General features: G+C 34.6%; 2 protein-coding genes, 2 long non-coding RNA genes and 1 other non-coding gene across 7 annotated transcripts; 2 read left to right on the top strand and 3 right to left on the bottom strand.

The window, feature by feature from the left end:
- The first annotated feature begins 73 nt into the window (after window positions 1-73).
- On the top strand, window positions 74-2,063 carry LOC106164218 (uncharacterized). The gene is made up of 2 exons (XR_001238546.2): window positions 74-439; window positions 1,042-2,063. It is a non-coding gene; the product is annotated as an uncharacterized LOC106164218 (long non-coding RNA).
- LOC106164214 (inactive ribosomal protein S6 kinase delta-1) lies at window positions 1,231-11,795 on the bottom strand. 3 transcript variants are annotated; one of them, XM_087007114.1, is made up of 13 exons: window positions 11,474-11,795; window positions 10,753-10,906; window positions 10,441-10,556; window positions 9,788-9,960; window positions 8,804-9,597; window positions 8,301-8,422; window positions 6,529-6,555; window positions 6,155-6,310; window positions 4,445-5,964; window positions 3,909-4,036; window positions 3,494-3,576; window positions 2,683-2,778; window positions 1,231-2,393 (listed from the first exon to the last, which is right to left on the bottom strand). In XM_087007114.1, the coding sequence occupies exons 1-13, from the start codon at window positions 11,582-11,584 to the stop codon at window positions 2,283-2,285; spliced, it is 3,591 nt and encodes a 1,196-aa protein (XP_086863240.1). In that variant the 5' UTR covers window positions 11,585-11,795; the 3' UTR covers window positions 1,231-2,282. The 3 variants fall into 3 exon arrangements, with proteins under 3 accessions (XP_086863240.1, XP_086863241.1, XP_013397496.2); XM_087007115.1 differs by lacking the exon at window positions 11,474-11,795 and adding an exon at window positions 11,274-11,414; XM_013542042.2 differs by lacking the exon at window positions 6,529-6,555 and having other exon boundaries at window positions 11,474-11,793.
- A 1,017-nt stretch (window positions 11,796-12,812) lies between these two features.
- LOC106164226 (uncharacterized) lies at window positions 12,813-14,777 on the bottom strand. Its single transcript, XR_015333279.1, has 4 exons — window positions 14,759-14,777; window positions 13,877-13,938; window positions 13,443-13,558; window positions 12,813-13,124 (listed from the first exon to the last, which is right to left on the bottom strand). It is a non-coding gene; the product is annotated as an uncharacterized LOC106164226 (long non-coding RNA).
- Window positions 14,778-14,883: 106 nt separating this feature from the next.
- On the top strand, window positions 14,884-19,525 carry LOC106164225 (transmembrane emp24 domain-containing protein 10). Its single transcript, XM_013542067.2, has 5 exons — window positions 14,884-15,189; window positions 16,593-16,713; window positions 16,968-17,038; window positions 17,682-17,808; window positions 18,374-19,525. Exons 1-5 carry the CDS (start codon window positions 15,010-15,012, stop codon window positions 18,493-18,495), a joined length of 621 nt encoding a protein of 206 aa, XP_013397521.1. The 5' UTR covers window positions 14,884-15,009; the 3' UTR covers window positions 18,496-19,525.
- Window positions 17,143-17,229, bottom strand: Trnastop-uca (transfer RNA opal suppressor (anticodon UCA)). The gene has a single exon. It is a non-coding gene; the product is annotated as a tRNA-Sec (tRNA).
- Window positions 19,526-19,681: the final 156 nt, after the last annotated feature.

Here is a 19,681-nt window from a genome sequence, read left to right as displayed (position 1 = left end):
AAAGGACTTCGGCACCCAATCAAGTGTGAGCTACGAACTTAGGTATATACATAAACGAAATGGATCTTCCGAGATTAAAGAGTCGGACCCTCGACTGTGGGCAGGAGATACATCCCTGGTCTGTGGTGAAACATGGTTCGCGTGGCGATTATCTCAAGTGCTAGAAGATACGTTTTGCACAGCGGCATTAAGTTACATAGAAGTACGTACGTGCGGTTACATGAAACATGCAGAAAACAGGACTGCAGCCGTTTCCACACACAAACTATAAATTATGCCCAAATTAAAAGATACAAGAAAAAAGAGCCTGTTAATCAAGATCGCTTTTTCAGATGGCAAGATCTTTTAAGCTTCATGTTTAAATGGAATGTATTGATTTTACTTGTGTATTTACTGCATTTACAACAGCAGAATGAAAATAAAAAAAATCAAGCAAAAGGTAAGAATCATGATTATCTGAAATTGTAACTTAGTATTTTTAAAATTCGTTTATGAAATTAATTACAGTCACACTTAAATATTAAATTAATTATACTGTTGAGTCATGTTTTCATGTTGATTTTTGTCTAAATTTTGTACAAATGATTTTTAAAAGGGATTGCAACTTTTTTATGAGATTCAAAATTTCTCAATAAATAAATTGTAAACAAAAACATAAAAATATGAGAAATTGCATTTTACCACCAAATCAGCAGTTACTATAATAGTAAAATCCGGATATTGCCAGGACATACGGTTATTGATTGCTGCCCTCTAAAGTAATCTCTTAAAAGATTATAATTAAAAACATACTCTTTAAAAAAATCCAAATCTATTAACTTTGAATGTTGGAATAAATTCATAAACCATTGGTAAGAATGGGGAAATTGCCCTATACATAAAAGGAATATTTGATATACATGGCACATTTCCTGCCAAATTGAAGAGTTGTCATCCCTTTAACTTTTCAAACACCAGCCAGTTTGAGATTGTACAATGCATTCTCACTTGTGGCAGACATTTTCCTACTGATGTTATTGCATGGAAACATTTTATTTACAGCTGGAAAGACAGATACAGCAACAAACAATACAGTAGGAGAAGGAAAAACAACCCAGGCCCCAAAAAGCTGAGATTATGTTAACTTAAGGAAACTGTTAAAATAACTTTGTAGGGTTTTGTCATGAGAACAATTTACAAGCCGTTTTACACAAACTCAGATATAATCCCCCAAAAATTGCATTTTTCAACCATTTTTCTTCACCTGACTTTAAGTGAATGAGTGGTTATGTGTATTTTCTGCTATTTCACCTAACATAAAATGCAGTTTGTTGGGGGATGGGGATAGTGGGATGGTATTTCCTTTAATAAGTGCAGGCTTCGTAAAAGGAAAATGGAAAGTTAAGACAATGCAAACATATACTGTATCCTGTCTTTAGTCCTAAACCATTCAAAGCAGACTTGGCTGTTAGCTCAAGAACCTACTTAAATTGGGTGTGAAGAGAAGTTTTGATCTCTAACACATTTTAACAGTATAACTGAAGACTTTTCAAAGGTCAAGGTCATCAGCAGGCAAATTTGGCTAGGAGTGCATGATCAAGGATATGCACACAGTAAACAAGAGGTTAGCATTCCTGGAAAGCTGTCAAAAAAAGGGGACTTAACTGGAGTGAACTGAAAATGTCTAATATGTTGTGTCTGCATGTCAGTCACAATAATATTAATGTCTCAGGTATAGTACTTTTCTAATTCAGGCAAAGAATGTCGGAATGTTGTGAATTTGTTGCCATTTGATCGAGAGAGCAACTAATATCTAGCATTAGAATATACTTGACTTTAATGTTGGTTTAAAGTTACTCTCTTCAAAGTGTGCAATTATCCAATTTCCCAATTTAATGAATGCAAAAAATGTCTGACATAATCTTAAAATGCCTGAAAGAGAGTCATATTATATCAGACATGATATCTGGCTCGTGTCCAATGTTTTTAGAATTATATGATCAAAGCATGTTTTTTGAGAGTGAATATTTATTTCAATCTCAAGCACCCACTGATAAAGTTGTGATTAAATATGTTCTGTCATATCTTACAGATTTTTGTTGTCTATGATGTTACATATTACAAATGACATAACTCATATAACACAATTCCATTTGATGATACTTTAAATTAATGTATCATAAACATGAATAGTTATGTTTCTTATATTAAATTATTAAAGAGGCAATGAACATTTATTACAAGCCTCTATAAGCACTATAGGACTTTTTTTGTTCCATAATTTTAAAAGTGGTGACAAGTACTTAATAATACAGTTCATTCCAATTTACAGTTGAAAAGAAAGGATGTTCTTTTACTTCTTCAATGCCATTAATACCCGAGCCTAGTCTTTCACTGGGATTATACCTAAGAAGCTGAAAAGAAAAAAAAAAGGAACACACTAAATTATGCATATCTATAAAATAAAATTATGAAATGGGATTGCAGCTCAAATATCCATAACTCCAGGGTTCATAGTTTAAATCTTACAACAAATATTGAATGCAGGACAAGAGTTCCTTTCTAGGCCTAACTGAAGAAAATATTTAAATGCTCTTCATTTACTTTAGCCAAATTAAGCTGAAATTGCAATTGACAAATATTGCCAGATATCAGCGTAAGGCTGACATAAAACAGTTAACTGAAGAGAATTTGAAATCTCACCTCATTTAACAGTGACTGTGCCTCATTTGACAAAGGGCATGGAAAATGCAGAGCTGTGTGGGTATTAATTCCACTAGGATGACAAGACAGCAAAGACTGAAACAAAAGTAATACAATGAATATATGACCATAAACCTGCTATTATTTACGACCATGTATACATATTTCACAATACACATGGTAAGTCCTAGCTTTAATTAAATAAAATACAGATTATGCACAGTAAGTCCCAAAGATATTACAAATTTATGTCATATGCATTTCCAATCTCTATTACTGTAGTAAAGCTAGTTAAAGCTAATATATGTACAGAAAACCTTTATCATATAAATATTCATCAGATGCTAAAAACTAAAGTCCCAGGTGTGGTGTAGCTTGCATTTATGTGTGATGTGCATGTGTGGCAGGTCTGCCACATCTGAATCTTTTGTTCTTCATATCCACCATGGCATAAGAGACATAGCACATCTAATGTTGAAAGACTTTGACCATATATATTAACCCGTGACAATGGAAACACCTGTCCAATGAAAGTGCACCACTTGACCTCAAAATTGAGCAGGTTCAAATAAAAAACAAACACCCAAATATGAGGGCATAGTGGTTAGAGATGGATCTTAATGGCCAATGAGGAGTAACAGAATTAAGGTTCTGTGTTTGGCAAAATATGACAGACATGGCGATTCCTCAAGCAAAACTGAGGTACTTTGAGAGGAAAGGCTGGTGGACGCGCCGTGGCACAATTATTACTGGAAAACTGCAGCAAATGATAAAGCATTAAAATGTGATAATTGGCACCGGTTTGGTTTACCTGACCAGTAAGCATCTCAAACAGCAATGCACCAACGCTCCACCAATCTGCAGATTTTGTTGGATCCATCACCTGCCTTATTTCTAAAATTACAAAAGAATTTGCTCATTTGTATGACATCCATTTAATCAGTATTTAAATGAACAATCAGAAAATTGATGTAAAAGAACAAGGAGATGAAAAAGTACAAAGAAAACCATGAATGTCTTACAATTCTACATATAAACCTTTTTGCATACAATACTTATATGACTTTCACTGATCTTGTCAAAGAATGCAAGTTGCTTGTATGAATTTATGTTAAGTGTCAATTATTTCCTGGTCAAATCACAAACTGTGTATGTTATTTCTAGAGTTAACAAGGGCAAGTTGGGCTAAAGTAAAGGTATCAATAAAAAAACATCTGAAGACTAACCTGGTGCTGAATACAGCTGATCTATTGCATCAAAGTTGGGTGCCTTTTCTACTGTGTTCCACTGGCTGAAGTAGGACAGCATAATATGGCCTCTTTCACCAAGCAGAATATTGGCTGGGTTGAGATCTCTGGAATTATAAATGCATTAATTGATTTTACTTCCTGAGATTTCATTGTAATATATTTAGATATTTAGAGTGACTACTGATCATAGAGAAAAGTTCAATAATCAACATTACATTTGCTCTCCAGTCTGAGTCATCAAGTGTGAGTATATTTTTCTTACCAGCATCAATAGTGCATGAAATTTAATTTTATCAAAAATGAAATTTATAACTAATCTTTTACTTTCAGAAATATCTGTTTAACTTCAACTTATCAATTTTAACATCTTACATGTACAGCAACAAATTGGTGTATGTATTTCTTATATCTAAAACTTTATTACAAAACAGCATCGTTAACAGTATAATAATGTTAAGTTTCCAAGCAAAAAAACTAGGAAGCCTGAGAATATATATTTGCTATTCACTTACTTGCAGATTATCCCCATGCCATGAAGTTTATCCAAGGCCACTATAATCTCAGCAGCCCAACGTCTTACACAGGTCTCTGGTAGACGGCACTTACTGGCCCTCTCCTCAGCAGCCAGGTCCAGCTGGCTGAACACAGCAGACAGCATCCTTTGCCTTGGTTTAGAAGGTGTCTCAAGACTCCTTTCTATAGATGTCTGTCTGTTGGTTTGAATACTTAAGACAGTATCTTTTGACGATGGGACAGATGTTCTCCTTACTGCACCCAGTTGGCAAGCATCGGGCATGTTTGAGTTACTTGCAACATTTGCATTTTTGCCATTTTCTGTTAGTTGTAATTTGTCCTCAGTATCAGGGCCACACCCATTTTCATCAACTGTAAGACCAGCTATTAATTCGGGATCATTTGCCATAGTGGAAACCTTTGGGATTTGTTCTCTGGTCTGGTGCTGATTTCTAGGATTTTGATCCTGTGTCATCAGATAAGCTACTTCTTTGTCAGTTTCACTTAAAGTTATTTCAACAGATTCCAGTAACTGTTTGGCACTATTAACTAGATCCTTGTGTTCTTGTGAACTATCCATTTCTCCAGTCTCATTTTTCTGTCTTCCAATTTTAGGGGAAGATCCAGCCTCTGGAGTGCCAAGATTAGCTAGCAAAGATGCATTACTACCAGAATAGCTATCCTCAAATTTCATGGTGCTACCACTGCTGAACATATCCTCATGGTCAGTCTCGAATTCCCTTTTCAAGTTTTCTAAGTCGGAATCATCAATGCTATATGTAGACGAATGTGTGGGTGAATTTTCAGTAACTTCCATAATGCCTTGGATGTGGTCTGACATACTGCTGCCAAGCCTGATGCGATCGCTGCTATCAATGCTGTTGATGCTGAAAACTTCTAACGAGGGTTGAGCTTGTTCCAAAACATCTTGAAATGCATGTGGTTCTTTCGGTGTCTGTTCAAACACATCATCCCTTGCTGGGGAGTCCTCTTTTTCACTCTGGTCATCTAGAGATGACAGACTGAGATAATTTGGTTTCTTTTTCTCTTCCCTGTCATCTGGATCATGTGGTTTGTGATACGTCACCCTGTTGGGACTGTCCTTAGAAAATTTTACACTGGGATCTATATCTTGCTTCATACTTTTAGCATATTCTGAAAAAAGTTCAATATAGCTACTGGAACATTCAGGTTCTCCTATCACTCCAGACAAGTTCTGTTCTTGTCTCTGCACTATATCATATCCCTCAGTTTCCACAAGCTTCTGGCCTGTGTATGCATTAGATTGTCTCAAGGTAGGAGTATTTTCACCAGTTTTATCCACATCTGCCCCTTGTCTGTTATGGCTGTGCAAATATCCACTGATATATGACCAGAGTTTTCCACCACTGGCGTACTGTAGTAGTAAGTAAATAGCTGAACTAGTCTCATAAAACTTGTAAAACTGCACCATATATGGACAATGGGTGGGTATAATGTTTGGAACACCAAGTTGTGGGAAAGTGTTCTTGTACAGCACCTGAAGCCAAACAAAAATTACCCTTAACAAAAAATATGTAAAATGCACAACCACTTTTCTTGTAACCTTATACATATGCAATTATGAAATCAAATTCTATTTTTATTTATCAAGTTAACATGTAGTCATAAATGTGGATGTTGTGTGCAAAATTATATACCAAAAACTGCATCTGAGTGTTAATACTCACCTTAATTACATATGTTTGATCAGTTTGTTTATCCATTACCAGCATGGTTTTATCAATGACCCCTAGCACACTATAGTTCTGAAGTTCCGAGATAGGACATTGCAGGTATGCTATACTGGGATCTACTTCAACAGTTGGGGATATTTTGCTGTCACTCTGAAATTTTTTCAAAACATGTTCATGTAAATATATGCATGACAAAATGTGATGTAAAATACCCATCCCAATCCTCATTTATCAGTCCAAGAAACCTCCAGCATTACCATAGTGTTCCTAAAACATTCAAAATGTGTATTATGTTCTTCCAATATTTGGATGCAGGGCAATATTTCAAATGTAATTATGACTGAAAGCTTTCTAAAAATGCTACATACCTTCCTAGAGAATAATCTCAAAAGTGACTGCATGGAAAGGGTAAATGCATTTGTATAATGTAATATTAATAGTACATTCCCTTTACATATAATGTATTTATACATAAAAACTACTTCCCTAGTATACTTGAAAAAAAATAGTAATTTTCAAAATACCATAAAAATGACAAAAATGGACATAAAATTCTTTAATGAAACAAACTGATTACTACACAAAAGATCTTAAAAAGTCAAATTCTGCACTGACACACACAATTTTCCCTATTTTGCGTGAAATATCTGTTGTTTGAAAAATGAAGGTACAAAACATAAAAAAAATTGAGATAAAAATATTTTTAGCTAGGAAGACTAAAATCATGCAAAAAGTAATTTAAATAAAAATAAACATAAACCGAAAGACATGCCATCCATTTATTAGACATGCCATCCATTTATTTCTATGAATGTGCAATAGTTTAACTTAAGCCACCAACATATTATATATATATATAAAGCAGACATGAGGCAATAGCATGGCATGCAGTCTACATCAATAAGATAAATGATTATCTAGCATCTATGCTATTCTTCCCTTACAAAATCTACAACCATTTCTTATAATAATACATGCATTTAATCCTTATGGTCTATGAAACTAATGTATTATGCCTTTAACAACAGAGCCATTATATCCTAACAGGTTTATGCCCTTTGTAATAAGCCCCAATATTATGAAAGTGACAAAGTGTAAGATTTTAAACATGCAAGGCCATAAAACAATTCTCCTTTTTGTTGAACTTATCAGAAGACAAGTAACACTTTTTGAAGATTTTAACAGATATTTGCCATGAATTACAGTAATTACTCGATCTTTTCAATGGGCAAAAATGATCAAACTTTTAGATATATAATTTTATAATTAAGTATGAGTTTTAAAATTTCATACTTAATAAATTTTCCTGGAGAAAAATTATTTTCTCCAACTAACCAACCTCTGATCCTCCTTACTTGACACTCAGCATAGCTCTGTAACAATCTGTGAAAAAGCTTCCTTCAAATTCCACCATCACTTGAGCTGAATTTTCACACAGACCTCTGGCTTGTGCAAGATTCAAAATTGTGTTAAGATGGTTGCAGGTTCGTCAGGTGGTGGATTTAATTATTTTTGGTGACAATTATCTGTTAACATTTGATTGAAAGGTATTCGTTGTCCTCAGACAAGTTCAACAAGAATTGGTTTATGTGTGCAATGTGTGTTTAAAATCCTACACTTTAAGTCTTAGACTTACAAACAAATGATATAAAGACCACATTTAGATTCACAAAATGGCATTATTGCCTAAGTGCAATCAGTAGAACAAGCTTAATTGTCTAACACCCCATTTCCATAGATTTCAGATCGATCTATCCCTGTGGGGAGTCTCACTAGATTACTGTCAGCTTAGCCGGCTTAAGCGTCTGTCCATACTACTGAAAGCTGTAAGGGGGTAATTAACTATGGTGCTCGCTCGACTGACTGCAATTTAACGTGAATCTCTGGATCAATCTAAATCTCTGGAAATACACCCTAACACACCGAGCAGCTATGAGGATATTAACTATTGTGTGCTAATTTAGCTGATTCCACTGATCGCACTTTAGCGAGTTTGGCTGATTCAGCTAGTACAATGTGTGAATCTGAATGTGCCCTACTATCACCCTCTCTAAACATAACCTGCCCACAACTGTACACATATTCTCCATCTACTTACCATACTAGAGCACAAAAAGAGCACACTACATTATATACGTACCCCCCATCTTTTTTGATCTTCTTTTTTGTCAGCCAGTTGTCTGTTGTACAAATCCTCTGCTTTCAGTAAATACTGGGCCGTTTTTCTTCTTACTGCTTCACGTCTTGACTTATTACTATCCCCTTATAAATTTAAAATATACATGTTATATTACAAAAACTAAGTCCAAAGTGATAACTTTACAATGTATTTTAATATATTTTCATTTTCTTAAGCTAAAGGCAATCAATATTCAGCATTTGGTGAAAATGTTTCATGCTAGTTAAAGCACAGAAACTAACTACACAATATACTTGTAATTCCATAAAAACCTATGAATAATCATATCCACGATTTGCAGGAAACCATTTTAAATATCCAAGGAACTTTTTTTCATTTCGTTTTATTTTTCAAAACATTATTTCTGTAACAATAAATGCACATTAACACTTGGTTCTGCAGTACTGCAAAAACTTCAAAAGTAAAATGGCAATGACACACAATACAGAATGTTTATACCTTACCCTGCACTCCTTTAAGTAGTACACTAACACCATTCTTGTAGTAACCAAAAGCTACCTCAAAGTTCCCATTGGCTTCACATTGCTGTGCAAGGCTGATCTGATTTGCTGCCTGGTAAATGTAATCCTGCTGCCCACCTAGATCCATTGTGGTCACACTCTCTGCTGTGTGAGATCGTATTCTGTTAGCAATACTTGTAATTTCTGAACTTAAACTTTTACTGGTCTTATCTTGTCTAGCCCTGATTTGTTGGGCATCAGGTACATCTGGGTGTTGTGCAAAGCTCAATTCCAAGTCGCCTTTACCACACTCAACTCTTGATTCTGACTGTGAGCCTAGTGGATCAAACTGACCCAAGGTAGAATCACTATCTCTATTGAGCACCAAATCAGCACCATCAACACTATCTGCCTCAGCACCAACCAATTCAGGGACTTCTGTCCCTGAAGTATCTGAAGACACAACACCAAAGTTATCTGGTATCTCAGCATCAAAAACGTCATTACTAGCAGGTGATTCTGTAGTTTGTGTATGTTCTTGGCTGCTATCCAACTCTGCACATGCTGTCATGGCTGACAGTAACCAAGCATTACTATGACCCTGGTGATCCTGTTGGTCTTCTGAGTTTGGAACATTCATCAAGGGATCAAAAAATGAAATATCTGTGTCAGGAAGAGGAGTATTAAGTGCTGAGTCATCAGTAAAATCAGTATCTTCATTGTCATCTGAGTTAAAATTGAGGTCTTCATCAACTGCTGGAAATTTCCAAACACCCCCAAGAGTTCCTAGTAGCTCTCTGTCAAAATAGCAAAAAATGTTATCATAAAATAATTCTTCAATCTGAACAGAATATAACACTAATCTGATCTCTAAATTCTTCACATGTAAAAATAAGTTTTGCCAGCCTTATAAAGGTATATTGAATCTTTTCTTATGAAGTAGCTGGTATATGCATTCCAAATTCAGCCACTCGACAACAAAATTACCTGCTACTAATTAAACTGGAGGATATACTGGATGCAGTACTAGCAGACAGCTCATCTATATCCTCCTGCTGTTGCACCAAAGTGTTGTCCTCATCTGGGTGGGTTTTTGTAGGTTTCAATGGGGAGTCTGGCAGAGCAGTCACTTCTCTATTTAACTTGCTTTTTTCGCCACCCTTAAAATGTATGCAACAGTAAAAGTCAGGTTTTATTTGACAACAAAAGTAAATATTCTGTTTTTAGTGAAAGATAAAATATGATTTATCATCTTATCAAACCTACTATTCTGTATATTCTATTAATAGTAGATTGGGTCATGCATGTGCATGTGCATGTGATGTTAAATACATTCATATCCAAATGGATGTAGATGTACATAGAATATTTGTCTTGAATATTCATATTGCTTATACATGTACCCTAAAGGGATAAAACAGCCTAAAGAATGATGAAATTTATCATACACGTTCATAATTTGCATCAGTTCATTCTATCTTAGCCAAGTGAAACAAAATGTAGTCTTGGAGGCAATTTTTTAAATGGTTGATTGAGACACTCTTATGAATTTCAGGATTCCAGTTGATTGTATTTTTTACACAATAATTTCCATTGAGTGTTTCTCCATTCAGTAGTGTGCATCTGTGTTTTGATATTACCTCAAAGAAACTTTGGAAAAGATTAGACATAAATAAGTGGTCTTGGCTTCCAGCAAAATTAAGAAGGTTTTCAGCACACTGTCTTCTTTCTTCAACAACATTTTCTTCAAATCTACCTTTAAAACCAAAGAAACATATTCATTTGTATTTATAATGCCAACTGCTGGCATACATTGTAACTAAGCATTATTTTAAATCTCGTGCACAAAAAAGTCTGAATAAAAGAGACTATTTATAGAAAATATCACTTTGGAATTGATTAAAGCACTATTTAAACTTCCAAATTATTCCAAAAGCATATTTTAAACCTACCAAATAATTTAGCTTTTGCAAATGGTGGAAATTCTGCCCGTCTGTGTAATGCCTTGTGTAATTTTAACAAAGACTGATACAGTTTTTTGAAATCATTGTATCTTCTCCACACCACCACTTCTGTTATCACTTCTGGGCGATCAATTGGAAAAACCTAAAGAAATGGGTACATATTATTATAGAGTATTATAGAATATGAATGTCAGAGAGAAAACTTCTACCAGACAATCTATAACCGAGCTCCAAAAGTGAAGTGTGTGTAGCAAACCTGCCCCTACAAGGGGGGGGGGGGGGGGGGGGGGGAGGGGGAGCTTCCCTGTTGTTACAATCTACAAAAAATTCAGCCTCCATTGCCTTAACCTGGAAAAGGCTCTTGTATTTTTGCAAACGCTGTGCAGACACATACCTGCACGTAAGTTAAAACATTACCGCCCCTTCTTTGGGTTCCCCTTCTTTCTATCATTTGACATACTGTATATTTACTTTCACTTGGGACATCACACAATTATTTGTCAACTTACGCCAGTTGGTTGGCGTTAAAATGGTAATCTGTTACACGACGTATTAATCACAGCTGCGATATATGTAGCACTTGTTGAGTACGTTGAATGTATCGTCTATCGGCTTGAGTCGAGGACAGCGACACCGACAGGCACGGTCGTCAAGAAAATTGGCGGATTACACACAAAACTGAGCAGCAAATTAAGATGTAACACATTACCTTAGAGGTCACACAGTATATTGTATGTCCCTTTTCATGAAGTTGTGGATCGGTCACTGTAAAGCTTCGTACCCAATTTTTGGGATCTTTCTTTTTTTTCTTGCTGGACATCTTGCTATCTGTGCTGACGTAAGTGGGTACTTTGGAAGATTGTACGACACACTTGGGTTATTATAGAAAGTTGATTTCTACAGTATAGAAAGGGATCAAGTTGTTGAATATGTAAACATATCGCATTTGTTCGTTGCCTTATTCTTTAAAACCTGTAAATATTGTCATCAACCACGTCTTATTTTCACAACAAATTCGACGTGTGAGAACGATCTGCTTTCTATGGGCACATTTTTCAATATTGTCAAATTTTGCAAAATTTACCAACGCAGACAAAAATAGTCAGTTTCAATATTTAAATGTTAACTCGGTGCTTGCTCAGGCTAGTTCTGACTAGCTGTGGGGAATCCAAATCTTTTAATCTTTAAGGGATAACAACGAACTGTTCGTATGCGATTAATATTTCACGATAAATACTCTGTTAATTAGCTCCTAAAAAAATTAACAAATTACATTTTATCACAAAAAAGCGTTTATCGCAATTATTCTGGAATCTGTACTTGCCATCAGACCATGTGACCTTCACGCATGGCTTAACCTTTGTAATAATCTAATAACAGATCATAAAAAAAAAAAATGAACTGGCTTTGAATGTCAGAATGGATTGGTAAGTACGGGAAAATCGTCGTTTCCCCATGAACGAATAATTATCTTTTCAAACAAGACAAACTATGTATTAGAAAAGGGGATTATGTGGCAAGTGAATAACAAAGACATTACGTCAAGTTGTTGAAATTGCTTGTAAATTATTAAACATCTCTGACCGTACAGACTTATCACAAAAAAAATATAATAATAATAATAATTTAACCCCAAAATCTGAAACCCAAGTTTTTACCCCCTTTGACAAACAATCTACACTTATATCCAGGTTTAGTTCTAAACAAACCATAACCCATCTCAAGTACCTCTGTATATAGCCCCTAAACATGGCACTTTCCCAAGAGAAAATGTAATACTGCCCCCAAATGCCTTTGCGATGTATTCATGCTACACAATCTTTTCATGGAAGTGAGTTTAGGTGCTTGGAAAAAAATCATCCCAAGTGTTACCACTTTTAATCATTGTTACTGTTTGGACATGTCTGTGTGCTTCTGTGTGCATGTTTTTAATCATACTTTTGCAGAAAATTTTATTCTTGAAAAAAAATGGAGAGGAAAGGTGGAGATGACCACTATCAATTTTTTTCAAATTAACAAAACAATTGCCAATAAAAATGCTTCACAAATTTTTAATTGTTTTAATAACATCTTTATTAATATATCATTTGGCTGTACATGCATATATATAACATAACCTTCAGGCTACTTTTTCAACCATTAAGCATAACTGACTCTGCCTTTAAATGGGATTTATTCTTTAACCCATGACAATACGTCCGTCGTAAAAAGCTCCTGTTCTTCTTTGCTTCCCCAAGAAATAATCCTATAACCTCACTGCATCACGTTGGCAATGTTTCCAGTTTTTTAATCCATTTTTCCATGTCATTTTCTGGCAACAACCCATTTACTTATTTGCTGGTAAAAGACCATCCTCTGAACTAAAATTGAAAATAATCAAATAGCACTGAATCACCAAAGACATTGTCTACTGACTTTCAAATCATTTGAAGATATGGACATCATATCTGATACACTAAACTTGCATGTACTGTAAATAAACTTGCACTTTTCCAGTAGTGAAAAAATACCTGTATTATGTTTACAAAAAATTACTTTCATGATTCATGCAAAATGAGATGAGAAATGTGACGGACTTCAAACTTAAATACACATTTTTTTTCTCTCTATTATATGGTTGTTAATATTATATACTTCAATATAAGGCAACAATTGAAATAAGGCTATCATTTGCTTACCTCTTGGGTCAAATAAAACTGTCTGAAAATTCTTGCTTTCATAGTAACGTTTTGGCCTGGGAATAACCTTCCTATGTCCTGTTTTAGCCATGCTTTCCATCAGCAAAACAACTTGTCTACAAGAATAACATGTAAACAATTTCGTTAGTATTGTCCTTTGCAAATGAAGTGGATAAATGCACAATTTTGAAGTCTGTCTTTTCATAAAAATTCAAAACAGTAACTGTAACTCTTTAACAAAAATTTTAACCAATTTAACCTTACAAAACAAGTTCCCTAGAGCTGTGAATAAAATATGGGGTTTAAAATTCATGATGGCCTTTTTTCAAGTACTCTCTTCAAGGTTTCCTTTCTTCTTATTTTGTTTTGTCTATTTTTACACACAAAAAATGGACTAGACAACTGAAAATAAATAAAAAGGTCACCAAAACAACCTGCCAGCTTTTAGCTTCCTTCCTGCCATTTTCTCCCACACAATATATTGGTAAGGAAGAATCTGCAAATCAAAACTAAAGTTAACATAACAGTTTGATCATTTCAATGAAATGACTGAGCAATGTTTATGTTAAGGGTAATGCAATACTTAATCCAGATTATGTACGTTAATAATTTTTCAACAGAGGATTTTGTGTTAAGCATACAGAGCTAGTTTCATTCTGCTAATGCTATTGCAATTTTGAATTCGTTCAAAACACAAGTTTTTTCACTGTGATAAACTAAAATGCTTACAGAATGGACCCCAAGGTATGGACAAAGAAAAAGAGGAAGGCCGGTCAAACGATGGAGGGATGAATTAGATGACTACTGAAAGTCTTGGAAGAAGAAACCTTGGCCAAACTTTTTACAATCTTACAGATGATAAGAGTGATAAAAATATTGGACAAGAAATGCTACTATGCATTAAACAAGAGGTATTTACTGTTTCCTCAGGGGAAAAGTACGACTCGGTACTCACTGGCTAGGCCTACAACGACCAACGGCAAGGTAGTGTTTTGCTTTTACTCTGCTCAAGAAGTTATAAAGTTATATCTCATTATAACTTCTTGCTCTGCTTCACCTCGATGTGGGAAGCATGTGTTGCTTCGGGCATTGCTTCAATATGGGAAGCACTATCACCAATCACAATAGTAACCAAAGCGAGGTCATGGCGCGGAGAGTTTCCTCAATATTAGGCTCACACTTGTAAATTGTTCCTGAGCAATAATGTCTACAAAATGTAAATGGGAAATATCGGTAGAAAAAAATTTAATTAAATGGTACTTTTCAGGCTTTTTTAAAATGGAAATGAATATGATTAAATCATACAAAATCATTACTTCTATTCTCTCCTCCTCTTCTGTGACCGGTCGGAGTTTGCCGGACGATTTGTCGAAAGATGGCAGTAAAGTTTCATTGCATCATTATCATTCACCCAAGTGTAGCGCCACCTGTCAGTATATTTGACACTGAACACGATAACTGCCGACTACGTGTGTGTACTTGCCACGTTTGCGTGGTGACTGAAACAGGCGTACGTCTATTTTTGAATTCTGTCGCGTTGGGGGAGGATTAAGGACAATAACTCAGCATGGAGTTTTGGCAATATTTACTCCTTATTAGCAGCATATTTCTAGTTTCCATCGATGCTCTTAGTTTTCACCTGCCTATTAACCAGAAGAAGTGCCTGAAAGAAGAGATACACAAAAATGTGCTGGTGACAGGAATTTACGATCTCACAGAAGCACCGGGACAGAGGACCAAGTTAGTTGTAAGGAACAAATACACCGATTTTTCAACCAGCTAAATGCATTATTTTAATATATCCAAATTGTTTCATCTATGTTATTGCAACACGCTGACTTCTAGTATCATAATCGCAGAATACGTATGTTACACGCACTAGCCTACCTGAAACTTCTCATGATTTCATTTATAATAATGTTATTTGGTAAATTTTGACTGAAACCTGGTGGAAGTGGAAGTGTTCAGTCCTTGTCCACTGTAGAAGTTATAATATCCTATTTAATTTAATCCAAGGCTCTTGCTATTTGGTTTTCTGTTCATGATGTCTAACCACATATATGATGAACACTCGCTTAGGCTTCACTCACATGCAATGTCTATTTTCTAAATTCTATTTTCTATTTGCGGTATGTCTTATGATCACGGTATGTGCCCTGAATATCCCGCGGCGTAATTACTGGCAGCGCGAGCCAGTTACTATAAGTTACTATAAGTAACTGGCTCGCGCTGCCAGTAATTACGCGGCGGGATATTCAGGGCACAGACCGTGGCCATAAGATAGCGCGAATAGAATTTAGAAAATAGACATTGCTTGTGAACGAAGCCTTAGTCTCTTTTAATGTTTAACACTATTTATTTGTGCACAGGTTGTACACATATATATATTGATTTAAATTCCATATGGGAACATATGCTTTCAGTTTTTGCTATTTGCATAAAGAGTATGCCATATGGTATGTGAAACTTAACTGTTTGTTGCCAAGGAAATAAGACTTATAAATTTTAGTTCTTCTCAGTAGATTTGTAAATCAACTCATCTTTAGTAAGAAATTGGTTTATTTACCATACAATCTGTCAGACATAGAACTGGGAAGGTGAAAGTGTTTTTTTTTTAGTGGTTGCTTGCTCTGATAGAAGATTTAATATATATATATATATATATATATAACATGCTTGGGTTTGAGAAGACACCTACTTTTCTTAGTTTTATCCCACATTATGTTGACAATGTAATTCCTGTGGAATATGAAAGATACACAGAAAGTGAGCATGGATTTCCAGTAATGCATATATACCACTACTAGTTTCTTTTGTGACTAAGTAATTTTAACATGCCAAATCATAAACCAAATTAATATTTTGTTTGGCCAAAAAGAAGCACCTTCAAATGTTTGGTTGTAAATTGACCTATTTATCTGGCCCTCCACTTCATCAGACATGCTGAAACTGTCGGTCTGATCAGTCATGGTTGGCAAAATTTGTCTGGACCGGTAAAAAATTGGACTTGGTCGGTCCAAAAGACCGGTAAGAGTTTTAAGAGCCATTTCCTTTCCTTTCATGTGCAGCATACAAGTTAATTTATTCTTACCTCACTGAGCACAAACAAGGTTTGCTTTATACTCACATTATAAAACATTGCTGCTTCAGGTTGTAGATTCCAGAGGTCACATATTGTATCAGAAAGATGATGCATCTAAGGGTAAATTTGCCTTCACCACTGAAGACTATGACATGTTTGAAGTATGTTTTGAAACTAAACTACCAATGGGTAAGTGATCTGTGTAAATAAATTTTTGTAATTTATGGTGTACAGAATTATTTTGCATACATATATACATATCATCTGAAGTTGTAGTATGACTACTTTAGTATATGCCAGTGATTTAACACACTTGACAAAAGCATGATGTTGATACCTATTCTTCCGCTTAGTTATGAGGCATGTTATAATAAGATTGTTATTGTTTGCCATAGTTATTAATACAGTAAGCAATAATTTTTAAATGTATGTGGATATTTCAGGTACACATGCCCCTGACAGAGAAGTTACTATTGATGTCAAAACTGGTGTAGAAGCCAAGAATTATGAAGCAGTAAGTATTCATGTATTGTCTGGAATGTTTGTTCACAACTGCAAGGCTTGACATATTGTATCATAAAAAGCTCCCACAGTTCTAGCTGATAAATACTATTATGACGCCCGAAAGGTGGAATTGAACCACTCCGACGCTAATCGGCTACAGGTTTGAAGCCTGCACCCCAGTCCACTGAGGTTCATCCGGGCAGTAGGCATGTGTTAGGAAGATGGTATATATACTATCATTATAAATATAAGCTTGTCATAAGGCTTATGAAATAAGCATACATGTAAATAAACACAGCTTCATATATTTATCCATAACAGATAACAAAAAAATTGTGGTGTGTTTTGCTTTCTCCTGTTTTGAGGAGAATTTTGGTTTTTATTTACAGTATATTTGTCTTTACATTTTAGATCTTTTCACTTCTTTTTTTAATCACCATTATATCTTTCTATAAGTGTTTAAAGGTGATTTAAGATTTCATTACTTGTGATAAACTTTTCATTACTTGCGATTTATTGTGAGTCATCAGAACCTTGTGTTAATTGGGTTGAATTGATATTAGTGTTTAGATAAATGTGTATTGATATGATTGATTTTTTTAAAAATAAGTCTATATTCCCTTAAACCACTGCTTCATATGCTAATTTTACAGCTTGCTAAAGCAGAGAAACTCAAACCATTGGAAGTGGAACTGAGAAAATTAGAAGATCTTTCAGAAGCCATTGTTAATGACTTTGCCTACATGAGAGCTAGAGAAGAGGAAATGAGAGATACTAATGGTAATATTACTTTAACAAAGAAATTTCAAGGGCATAAGAGGTGAATTATTAGCCCCGTTCACAACAGGGGACTGACTAGCCTGAGGGTTAAATATGGCCGTCCCACTTGAATACTTCCCCATGGGATGTCTATTCAGTGTCTATTAGTGGATTAGACGCCAAGCTTTGTATTTGACCCTTGGACTAGTTAGTCCCCCTGAATGCAAGATGCATATAAGATAAGATTTTATTTACTAACTGATACATTTGATAAGAAAGTTCTGTGCCTTGTTCTAAGTTAAAGTAGTTTCTTTGTCTTTTACAAAGATACTGTGGATTAAGATGCACTTACTTATTGCAAAACATGATTGTAAGATGCAGTAATAATTGTTTACGACTATCGCTGGATTTCCTACTTTTTGGGAGTCAAAAATATCATTTTTGAGATTGAAGCAGAGGGCCCTCCAGATCACATGCCATATTTTCAGACTTGTGCACTAAATGGCTCATCCCTAGCGATGTCGTTGTTGTTAAGGTTGAATTCATCTGTGTTGGCTCTAATGCTCATTTTTTCTTCATTTTTCAGAATCCACCCATTCAAGAGTTTTGTACTTCAGTATTTTCTCCATGTGCTGTCTCCTAGGCCTTGCTTCATGGCAAGTTTTATACCTTAGAAGATATTTCAAGGCCAAGAAGCTCATTGAATAGAGGCTATGCAAGACTAGTTTTAAAAATTAAACCTGGATTTGTGGCAGCTGATCAAATAAGTTTATTTTTTCGACCAAGAGAGTTGGCCATGTATTTATTATTCTCTTTTCAGAATTAAAAAAATATATATACAAGGTGGGGTTTGGTTTTTACTAGATGTTGAAGAATTAGTACAATAGATTGTTTGAAATTGTTTCTAAGTGATGACTGCCACATATCCAGCCATATTTGTATGCCAAGATGTATTTGGGTGAATATCAAAAATATTGTTTAGAAATCTAAATTGGAACACTGAGTTTGGATTGTAAAATGCCACATCAACATAGTTGGTATTTGCAGGTATATAATGCGAAAATGCAGATAACAGATTTTTGTGATGAAGGTTATTGTTAAAAGGCATTGCACAGTTGTAAATATTTGTGCTCAAAATTTTGATAACAGTTCAGACATTTATAAACGTGCATTGTTATATACTTGGTTTCTGTACAATTATTGATATGATTTTGTTCATTTACAACAAAATGTACCTAGTTTTTTTATAAATGCTAGTGTATATTACCTGTAGATAGATTTTACATCTTTAGTTTGGAATGATTCTTAATGTTCTAATAATTAGTTCAGCTAGAGAAAAAAGAAAAAAAAATGGACAGTTAAATGACTTGTGTTAGTCAATAGATATAGAATGAGTTCGATGTTTCATTTCTATTTTTCATGTTATCCCAAAAATAATTTAATTGGTATTTTCATTTATTTATTTGGTTTTTAATTAATTAAATAAAGTGTTTTTAATGTTTTTTTTTTTTTTAATAGAAGATACTAAATATTTTTTATGTCCAGTACATATAGTTTATCATCGTCAGGTGTCAGTAAAAAAATCCTATCGGTCAGAACGCTGTAGAATGTTTTCTTGTCCCATTTTGTTCGTGATTTGTAAATAATAACAATTCCATTTGCGTCTCTTTCACTTGCTTTATCTCTAAATTTAACACAGACGAAAGGCTAGAAAATAAAAAAGATTTTTTACATGGTATTTTCTGTACTTTATGCGATATTTTCTGAAAAGTTAAAATTACGGTTTATCTCAACTAACGGACTCCTTTCCATTGCAAAAAAAATAATTTTTGTAAAAGGCATTCTATGCTCGATTTTTTCTACAAATCTAAATTTCCCAGAGAAAAAATACACT

This window comes from Lingula anatina, chromosome 2 (genome assembly GCF_051362555.1).
Source record: "Lingula anatina isolate TDL-2025a chromosome 2, LinAna3.0, whole genome shotgun sequence".
Classification (NCBI taxonomy): Eukaryota; Metazoa; Brachiopoda; class Lingulata; order Lingulida; family Lingulidae; genus Lingula; species Lingula anatina.
The sequence above is the reverse complement of the archived record's forward strand: the minus strand, read 5'-3'. Positions and strand labels throughout refer to the sequence as shown.